This window comes from Terrapene carolina, unplaced genomic scaffold (assembly GCF_002925995.2).
Source record: "Terrapene carolina triunguis isolate 2854851 unplaced genomic scaffold, T_m_triunguis-2.0 Scaffold234, whole genome shotgun sequence".
Classification (NCBI taxonomy): domain Eukaryota; kingdom Metazoa; phylum Chordata; order Testudines; family Emydidae; genus Terrapene; species Terrapene triunguis.
Window position 1 is genome coordinate 7,068,239 of NW_020664585.1, and position 10,963 is coordinate 7,079,201.

The window sequence follows — 10,963 nt, forward strand, 5'->3', positions numbered from 1 at the left end:
TCAGGACCTCTTGTGCCTGCAAGACTAGGCCACATAAAGAAATCGTCTGAGTCCAGTATTTCCTGGGCTTCTAGGATAATATTGCAAAACAGCCTTCCCAGGAGACTTCTGTCCCTCTCTCCCTGCTGGAGCCCAGAAGGGTTGAGCAGCTGTGAAAATGGCAAATAAGGTTGGGGAAAGGCAGGAACCAGGGGGAGTTAATGAGCTATTTCTGAACCTTCAGAAAGGGCTCGAGAAATGGACAATGGTTCATGGTGTTTGGAGATTGGGCAAAAGATTCCTTATTCTCCCATTTCTGCTGTGGTCTGTTGGTTTAAAGTCTGGGGCTAGGAGCCAGGACCCATGGATTCTACTCCCATCTCTGCCACTTGTCTCTGTGCGTGACCTTGGGCAAGTCATTTCACCTCTTTGTGCCTCCATTTTCCCATCTGTAAAATAAGAGTAATGATGACTCCCCATCTTTGTAAAGCATGTACAGCTCCATGGATGCAAAGTGCTTTGTATGTGCTACCTATTTATTATACTTTCCCCTCCTACGTGACTATAGGCCTGGTCCACAGAGTTTGGATCTAGAGCTGCACTTCCCCAAAGTTTGAGGGTGTGTGCATCTGCAGTTTTGGTTTAGGTTCATCTCTAATCCTAATGATTTGGGATCGTTCATTCCTCTAGCTCACTAGGTTAAAGGGCAGAGCATCCCTGGCTCCTTAATAACTCACAGGCCTATGAGTACTGTAGCCGGAGAGGTGCGGTGCGCTTGCCAGGTCTGGGTTGTTCTAATTTTTTCAAAAAGAGGAAATCGTTTCTGACAGGCTGTGTTGTTAATTGAAGTTGCACCCGTGGGTCACTAAGAACGGAGCGGAGCCGCTGCCGACGGAGGATGAGAACTGCACGCTCATCGAGGTGACCGAAGAAGAGGTCGAGAACTCAGTCAAACACATCCCGAGCCTGGCCACAGTGGTGAGTAACACAGGACAACCGTTGGCTCAGTGGGTGCATGGAAAATGCTCTGCTCTTACTGCCCCAGCATCACTGCTCAGACCTAGCTGTGCTGATGAATGATTAGAGTTGAGCACTAGGTGCCAGGACTCCTGTATTCTCTGTTTCTAATGCACCCATCAATGGGGTGGCATCTGGGCACCATGCAGCAGCATGTGGCATCTCTGTGTCAGAAACTTTTCCCGAATTAGATCTAGGACAGCACTGCCCTTCTAAGCAGCTGCTAAAAAGACCACAAAGTCAGTTGCTTGGTGGAGGTAGCCTTCCCCTCAAGCTGGAGTGGAACTGAACTCTGTATGTCTGGAGATCATTCAGAGTAGTCCCTTAAGACGGGATGTTGTCTAAGAAGTTGCTCTCTTATCGCTGTTCCGCAGATCTGAGTCTCTTATCTCCTAGTGCTGAGGCTTCCCCTTCCCCTGTTACTTTTAACCCCTTTCTAAAAACCATCTGATTGGAGCATCTGTGGCTGCCATCTTGCAACTGCTGTTTAGTGGGATTTTGTCGCTTCTATTGGACCTTCTAAACTCCAGCTTGCTTTTAACCTGGCAGCTCTGGGCCTTTGGTCACGCCTGTCCTGTGTCCTGCACTGAAGGGAAATCTCCGTGTATTGTAGTGGGAGTTAGCAGAAGAATACGGAATGCTGTAGTCTCTTAACTTGCCTTAGGGTTTTCATGTGGCTGTTTGTAATATGGTGCTGTGGAGGAAAAAAGGAAAACAAATTGTTTTTTCCCATCTTGCCAACTTGTGGTTCGCTCTCAGATTTCAAAGCTCTCGTACGTTGCCTCCCAACGATTGCAAAGCCCAGCTTCACATATTTAAACCATATTTAAAGTTCTGGACCATATGGAGAGGAGGGCTGCACTCAACAGAGACCAGGCCTTCAAGCAGGTATCCCTGGGCCTGTTGAGATGTTCTTTTGGCCACCACTGGAGCCATGGCTACTCAGTGGCGTTGTCATAGTTTTAGTTTGTACCTTCTGCTTTTTCACTGTCCGCCGCAAGGTGTCATAAGAGGTGCTGTGCTGCCTTCCCCTTCCTGCCGCTGTGCCCCGTACTCTCACTTTACTGAGAGGGAACAAATCTGGGAGGAAGAACAATGATTTTTGGCAACCGTGTGTGCATGTGTTCTGCTGAGCAGACAATGGAGCAATCTGTGCTCCACGGCCTCTTTCCTTTTAGAGAACCGAATTCTGCCCAGCACAGCGCACGCTCAGTCCTGAGTTCTGTGGGAATTGAGGGTGCTCTGCACTTTGCAGGAGGCACTCTGATCCAGACAGGATCAGGCCCAGCAAGGATAGTCTCTGCATCTGCTCCTCACGGGGCTCAGCTTCACATCAGACAATCTCTGTGTTCCCAACCCCAAATCTCCTACGCCTTGAATTCATTAGCAGCAACCGCCTTCCTGTCCTGCTGTCACGTCTTTGAATTTAGGTCATTATTTAGAAGAAGGAAAAAAAACGGCCTGCGTTTTTATTTCTGCCTTTATTTGTGAATAGCTCATCTGCTTTAACGTCCCGGTAATAGACTGGTTTTTAAATGCTAACATTGTGTGTTGCCCTGTACGAGATGCATATACAATGATCGTCCCCATCCTGAAGAGTTTACAATCAAAGGAGAACGTTTGAAAAAGTTTTGACTTTTTCCCCCCCAGAAATGCTGAATACCTACAGCCCCATTTGACATCAATGTGTGTCTAGCACAGTTGAGTGCAAAATTAATGATTTATTCAACTTGTTTTGCCTCTCTCTCTTTTTTTTCTATTCATGAATTGGCCACTGACAGGTTGCAGAATTCTCAAATTTAATTTGTTCTTCAAAATTATTCACAAATTTCTCCAGGGAATAATTCTTAGTCTGCCTGTCAAGCTGCAAATGTTACACTGAGGTATAAGATTCACACACTCTTGGCTTTTTCATTAGTCACATGGTATTGTTTCTGTTCCCTAAGTGACTTTGTAACCCACTGACAGTACATTCAAACTATACACTCAATTGTAATACTCATAGTTTGCTCTGTGGTGGTTAGCTGCATCCTTAATTCAATCAGGAAACTGATGCAATAACATGTAAGTTATGAAACTAAGTGGTAACATGAATTTCAAATTCTTTTATTTTGGTAACTTTTGTGCTTCACAGTTAAAGTTAGCTCAGTACAAACTATAGAGTTTCCAATCACAATTCAGTTTTGGCAAGTATTAAAGCATTCTCTCTCCCCCCTTTCCGCCCCGAGCAAATTGTGCTTTGAATGAGTATTCTTGCCATTAAAGACCAAGCAGCTGGAAATTCACAGAAAGTGAACCCAGCAGGGTGACAGATACATGCAAATCAAAATTCACTTTTGAATTGGAAAGATTATTGGAGAAGAAAATGTCACATTCTTCGCTCCGGTTTCATATCCAGTCTCCTGTGGTTTGAAGTATGCATATGTAGCTCTGAGGAGTTCCAGATAAAGAAATGAGCTTCTGTACTAAGCAGTTGGAGACCTGGCAATCGTCGTTATTGTTAAATGAAAACTTTGCCCAGTCTAGGCTTGTTTTTAATAGTTTGCTAAAGCACAAACTCTGTTGGTTCAGTATAAACTTTAAACATTTCTGTTACTCTTGAGTGGAAATGCACTGCTATTGGAAAGGGTTATCCCTGACTGAAATCAATCTTGTCCTGCAGATCTTGGTTAAAACGATGATCAGGAAGCGATCTTTCGGGAATCCATTTGAGGGGAGCAGGAGAGAAGAACGATCGCTGTGTGCCCCAGGGAACCTACTGAAGTAAGTGTCTTCATCTCACTCAGGCGCAATGGATACTTCCAGAGTGATTTACAGTGAGTGAATAGTCACAGTGCAAAACACCAGCAGAGCCTGAGAATTTTTATTTGAAACCTGTACTACAACCAGGCTTTTAGTTGATACGCTGTATGTATTGAATCTAATCTCAACTCTATTTGTACCCATAGAAGACTGCATTTCAGTGGTAAGGGAAGTGGTTCCTGTAAGTTACTTGTAACTGAAGCACACAGTGCTATGATACTACACAAATGGTATCCTGTACCAAATCCGAATGAAATCAAATCCTTGTCCCTAAAGAATGCTCAGCCTCTGTTTTATAGCTCTACTGTAGCCTGAGCCAGTTCAGGACACATGGCTCCCTACGCAAGTATGAGTGGAAATACTGATTTAGAACCAAATGTTCAGAGGTTCTGAGATCCTGAACTCCCCCAGGAGACAGACCTGTAGTTGCAGGAAAAGTGTTCGACGTCCCTCAGGATTTGTCCTTACTGCTGCCACTTTTGTGCGGATTAGAGGCACAGAGTCTCATAAAGGCAAAAAGCCTTCTAATAAAGAGGAGTAGGAGACATATGAAAAGGCTAGCTCTGCTGTTCACTTCCTGCATGTGAATGGGAATGGAGCCTTCCCATCGGAGGAATGTCAGAGTGATTGTAAAACTGGCACCTTCTTATGCATCCCATCTGCTCCTTGGGTGTATTCAGTCAAAGCTGCTCCTGGAAAACCAACACAGCTAGGAGACTGCAAGCTGGATTCTAGTCCACGTTGGTTCCTTTCAGCTCATTATTAGGGAGGTGGCGAAAAGGCCTCGGACACTGTGGTCGTCTTACCTGATTTGTGCTCGTTCTCACTTCACTTTCCCACTCCCCACAATTCTAGAAAAAACAAATCAGTAAATGTGAAATATTACATCAGTCAGACTTACCCAGCAGTGCCTTCTGCCTGTCCATTCATGTATGCAACGTATACTCCATGGAGCTCTGGGACATTCACAGATAATGTGTGATGCAACTCAAGAGAAGCGTTTATCTCTTTGGGTTTGTGTTCCCTTCAAAATTGTCTCCGTACAGAGATCTAGGTACAAGGAGAGGGAGCACAATTTGGGGACACATTTACACCAGGAAGCAGTGTTAGTGCTACAAGCAGTGGCTATCATATGAAGGTTTCAGAATCGGGGGCTGTCCATTCACCAGCGTGCGTGAGCCCAGTAACCGATTGCCATTGTTTCAACCAGTGAAGCCCATAAACTGTAGGAAAATTACATTTAAAATAGGATAGTCCTTTAAAGCATTAATGGAGCTTTCTCAGAAAGTGGATCACGCATTACTAGTAAATAACTGGTAAATAACAAAAGCTCTTCTGGCTGCATGCAGTGGCTGATAGACATGCATGAATTGCTCTTCTGATAACAGGAATGGTCTTGTATGGATTTCCTTGCTAAAATGGAGGACACAGAACTGAATTTTGCCAGTAAACTAATCCGGCAGATTAAAGGTGCATTGTTTTTCTTTCTGTTTGCATTGCAGCTGTGAAACGTTAATAAGTTACCTTATTAGGTAACTTAATACCTTAATAGGAGGGATAGCTCAGTGGTTTGAGCGTTGGCCTGCTAAACCCAGGGTTGTGAGTTCAATCCTTGAGGGGGCCACTTAGGGATCTGGGGCAAATCAGTACTTGGTCCTGCTAGTGAAGGCAGGGGGCTGGACTCGATGACCTTTCAAGGTCCCTTCCAGTTCTAGGAGATAGGATATCTCCATTATAAAAAAAAAATAATAATAAAAAAATAAAGGTTTCACTTTAATAAACTGATCCGTTGTGTTGGGATCTGCTTTGTACTAAATACAGATTAATAAATGAAAACAAACGTTGGACTTCTTGTTTGCCATCATCTTTTCCCCCTCATTTGAAGCAGATTTTTTCACCTGGACTCATTCCATTGATGATAAGATCCCAAGGGCTTGTATGTGGGCCAGCACTGAAGTCAATAGCAAAACACTCACTGACTTCAGTGGAGCCGGGATTTCACCCCAAGTGTCTATGGGCTCCTGAGCTGGAATGAGGCTTTCTAAGGGCCTTGCTGAGCTTGTAGATGCTTACTGTGAAGTTCCCATTTCCTAACCAGCCTATAGTATGCCCGGCTCCACTGGTTCCCAGATGGATGAGGGCTTGGTGTCCTGCCTGCTAGTGCTTAGAATGGGCTGCATCTGCATGGGAGTTCAAGTGACAACATCTCTTAAGCAGAAAGCTCCTGTCTGGGTCAGTCCTGTGTATATTCAGCACCTAACTGCCTGGTGCAGAAAATTGATTTTAATTTGAACCAGAGCCCTTGTATATGAACCCAAAAGACTGCTAATGCCTGTGATTTTGGTGTGTTACATTTGTAATTCAGGCTGTATAAGGCATTTTCCATCTGGATAAACTGGAAGATCAATCTAGTGAAATATCATCAGAGACTTAATAAAGAGAGATCATATTCATTGTCAGTTTCAAGTTACTGAAGTTGAAACGCATCCTGGCAGATTCAATCTGTCTCAGTTTAAGGTTGCAATACAAAGAACACGTTATTGGATTCTGCTGCTCTACCAGTGTCTAACAAAGGTAGAGCTGCAGTTTCTTGAAACACTTGTATCCTGTTTTAATTTCCCAAAGTAGCCTGGGCATTTGCTTGGTTTTTCTACAGAGAATCTTAAAACAGATGCACCGTGGGGGATTGAGCTTTCTGAATGGAAGGGTTGACAAACCACTGAACGTGCTGTTGCTGGACACTGGCTTCCACCACTCACGCTCCTCTCTCTAGCAGTATCTAAAGGGCATGGTAATTTACTTAAATTTTCCCCAAAGACCCTGTATTACGTTGATTACAGGAGGCTCAGCTGACAGATGTGTGTGTAATCTGAATCTTTTCCATAGCCAATGCTCTCGATTCCTTTCTGGGCATGCCTGGAACTTAAGCAAGTAAATCCCCCAATTATCCATTGGGGAGTAGGTTTATATAAGTTCTTGTCCTGAGATGTGTTCAATCAGTAAAATTCACCATGTGCAGAGGGACAGAACAAGGCCTATGCACCAGCCAACTGAATCCTATTTTGAGAGATTAAGTCGGATTTAAGTTGTATCTAGACCTCAGGCTGGCCTGCAGAGGGGTGAATTTCAGTTTATGCATGTGACTCTTGTTGACTTCAGATGGAGTTGTGCATGGAAGACATCTTCCCATAATGTATGTTATTAACTATGAGATAAAAGAATTTATCTGTGTATTTTCGGAGTCTTTTTCTCATATTCCGAATTGTAGCTGACAATCTGACACTCAAATCCTTTTCATAGCGGTGATTTGATTGTTCTACAACAGAGCCGTAATATTTTACATGCTGTGATTAGCAAGCTCCTGTCTCTTCCATCACTGATCAACTACCGAAGCGGTTGTCAAACACAGTAGATGAAAGTAACTTGTTTTATTTTTGCCACCCCCCACAAACACTGGTTAAATCAGTCATGTGAAGTGAAGTAAGTGGCTGAGGGCTAGACAGAGGGGGTAAGGAGGTGATCTGTTCTCTTTTACCATATATGTGTTTTATCATTTGATTTTATGTGGCCCAGAATCTTCCCATATTTCTTTAACCTCCCCCCAGCCTCCACTATCCTGCAGTCTTTCATGTGAGACTGCTTCCATGTGTGTTACGGTCTAATCTTTGATAGCTAGTATTATTGCTTTCGAGTGGTTTGGGATATTGTTACAGCCATTAGAATGCTAGTTCTTACCCAGTCTGCTCTGTCTTTACCTATTTAGGTTTGTTGTGCTTACAAAAATAAACCATGATTGTGATTGGCAGTGTGGGAATTGTTTACTAGATGATATGTTGAGACCATATACAGGGTTTTTTTCCCCCCTCCTCATATAAAATGTTTCCTTTTTAAGGACACTAATGTGTTTTATTTCATTTTAAAGCAGGAAGCAAGGCAGCGAAGATAATCTGAAGTGCAATGACCTGCCAAATGTGGGAGGAGATGAAGTTCTTTCGTGAAATCCAACATTATGGTTATGATGAGCAACTTGGTCTATGGCTCCTTTTATACAATGTGCATCTGAGGATAAGAGATGTAACAGAGCCTAGCCAAATAAACACCGCATGACACGGCACTCATACAGCATTATACGCTGCATGTAGCGCTTACATAGCAGCATGTTGTAAGAAATCAGATTACAGTACTTGTCATAAACATTGAACATCTCTGATTGTTAAATACATAACTAAATGGACGGCTTGATTTCTTGTTGGAAACATGTTGGCAGAGATCAGAAGGGTGAGACGATTGTGAGGGGCAGTGGTGATGATTTGCAAAAAGCAAAGAAAGAAAGATGCAATTGGAAATGGCTTTTAAGTGGTTTTAATGCCAAATATTTCACAGAGACTAATGCCACAAGGTATTGTACAAGGTAGGTCGGCAGGCATGTGAAAGTGTGAAGCTTCGTACACAGCTGTAAAAACCAGAATTATGCACTTTGAGAGTTCACAACCTACCAGAAATATTGTTGCATCTATTTTTTATTGTTTTTCTAATTGACACATATTAATTGCACGGAAGCAAAGTAAAAACCACCACATCACTTTTTTCAACAATGCCTGTCTTTTTGAGCAAAGTTTGAACAGTTTGAATAAACAGCATCTTCAGGTAGTTCACAAACTAATGTTAATTACTGTGTTTTGAAGACACCACTTTTCCTAAAATCTTGATATTAGCATGGATAGATGTGCACTAGCTGGGCCATGTATTCAGGGTACAGATGGGAAATGTATCTAAGGGCTTGAAGTTTGGTCTGAACTCTTACAGCAATGGGCGTTTTGTGTTAGAATATGAGTTAAAACCTGTATTGCTTGTGGGAAAGTGAACTCCAATTTTGAATAGCAAAAGAAGCACTAACTTTTTCTAAATCTTTTACTTGAGCTCAGTAGCTATATAGTTACATGTTAAATTCAGGGTAAAATCCTTCACTTCCGTGTACATCACATGGTTTAATACGTACAAATAGCATAAATTGTTTTTTTAAATTGTATCTAAATAGACTTAGGGCTCATTTAGGATTTAAGATCTTATTGAAATATTTAGATTAGCTGGTAACTTTCAAAGAAGCTTTTTTTTTTTTTTTTTTTTTTTCAAACTCTTAATTTGGATTTTGGGGCTAGATATTTCTGCAGACTAGTAGCCAATAATTTGTGAATCCCTGTGGATCAGAGGCTAGTTAGCAGACTTCAGTAATTTAAATGCACATCTAGTCTACGGATGACTCCTTACTAAGAGCATTTTCATCGTCCCTGAGATTGCTTCGGAATGATTTTGTGGTGGTGGTAAAATCTAAACGGCAAGTGGTGGGATTCTGGCTTCTACATTAGATTTTCAGCTCATGCATGCTCTGTTAGTGGCTAGAGCAGAATAACTGAGATAATCATGAGTGGGGATGAGATTCTCCATTTGATTGGAGAAGGGTCAAAATAGATAGGATAGTCCTGCGATAAAGCATGGCACTGAAAGGCGGAAGAGCTGATTCTTTTCTCAGCCCTCCCACTGACTTGGTGTGGGACCTTGGGCAAGTCACTTAATCGGCCTGTGCAACTGGGAGAATCAAACTTCCCTACCATGTAAGGGGCGTATGAGGCTGAATTCTTTATCCTTGCATGGAAGGCACTATAGAAGTGTCAAGTATTATTTTGATCACTAGTGATTTCCCCCACCCCCTACCCTACAGAGGGCTTATTGGGCCAGAGCCATTATGAGGTAGTTATATTCTTGCCTTCCTCTGAAGCATCAGTTAGTGGACATTGCAAGAGGCAGGATTTATTGGCTCTATGTTCTGACCTGGTACAGCAAATCCCATCACCCTAGAAATGACAGACCTTTATTTAAGAGTCAGGAAGTTAATTTGGTAATTAGCAAGAAAAGTCCCACTTATGCAAGTTCCCTTTAGCATAATAGTCTGTATAGTTGGCAAAACCTTCTGGGTCCCAATAATCCAAGATTCCCTGTGTTCCCAAGTTGGTACTGGAATGGTATAGTCATCTTCTTTCCAAAACTGATGACATGATTCATACAAGAACCACAACTTCAGTAAACGTTTTCAGAGCAGAAACAATGAATCCGCAGCAGTGAAAAGGACACTCCATTCTTCCTCTTGCTTAATTTGAAGCTGTGAACTGCTATTGTTGGCTCTGCTTCTTTGCTTTTGAATACCAAGAGGAATACCAAAGTAAACTCAAGCGTCACAATTTCTCCTTCCTCTTTTCCCCAATCTATTTTCTTTGTGGAAATACAGATCCGATAAAGAGCTGCCAGTTGGTTTCCTGCGCTTGTAAGTGGATTTGTTGTTTTGCAAAAAAAAATGCATCTAAATGCTTAAAAGAAAATTCTCTTTAATTGTTCTTCCTGGGTAGTTTGTGTGTCGTGTTTTTGTTTAAGGTCTGTGAGCGATATGGAGATATAGTGCTGAATTTTTCCATTTCCATTAATGATTTGGTACATGCCATTTTATATAATTAAAGCTTAATTTACAAAACAGGAGTGATCAGGGCCTTGAGAGGTGCAATGCAGGGAGTAATGCATCTACTAAAACAAGCTCAGGTCTATCAGCATCGTATCGCGGCACCAGAGATTAGCTGTAGAACAGTTTATGGACATTGGCCTTTGACTCCTAAGCATCCAAAACCTAAGAGCTTCCTTGAGCAAACTCCCCAAGGAATTTATTTTCCTGCTACAGCTAGCTCCATGGCTGAGTAACAGTCTGCAGCCTGACCTCTCTGCCCAATATACTTTTCTGAATTAAGCTCCTTGTTTTACGTGGGCTTCCTTGTCAAAGTATAAAGTGTACAAAGTGTGAGGAAGATCTGTTATCTAAATGCATGAGCTGTTAGAGAAACTATAGATACAAACCTGTTCAGCTTTGTACCTACCGTCCTTTACTAGTCACGCGATCTTTGCTGTAGTGAAGTAAACCTTTTACCTGTGCCTTTGAACGGGGCTGTGGCTAGTTTTCCCCTTGAAAATCCTTTAACAAAAAAACCCAACACTGGCCATAAATTGCTGCTGACTGATGAGCCACGTGGCTCTGAAATTGCACAGTAAAGCTGTTATTGGTTGGTGGCTCCCTATTCTCTACTGGATAAGCAATCTGTTTTTTCAAAGTTCTGTGATCTTGCTG

General features: G+C 42.4%; 1 protein-coding gene across 2 annotated transcripts in view; it reads left to right on the forward strand.

The window, feature by feature from the left end:
* Positions 1-10,816, forward strand: part of CAMKK2 (calcium/calmodulin dependent protein kinase kinase 2) — a 46,684-nt gene extending 35,868 nt beyond the window's left edge. For both annotated transcript variants that reach the window (XM_024196181.2, XM_024196182.2), the window contains exons 15-17: positions 829-957; positions 3,659-3,759; positions 7,721-10,816. In XM_024196181.2, the coding sequence (XP_024051949.1) occupies positions 829-957; positions 3,659-3,759; positions 7,721-7,796 (306 nt within the window). In that variant the 3' untranslated portion in view covers positions 7,797-10,816. The remainder of the gene's footprint in view (positions 1-828; positions 958-3,658; positions 3,760-7,720) is intronic.
* Positions 10,817-10,963: the final 147 nt, after the last annotated feature.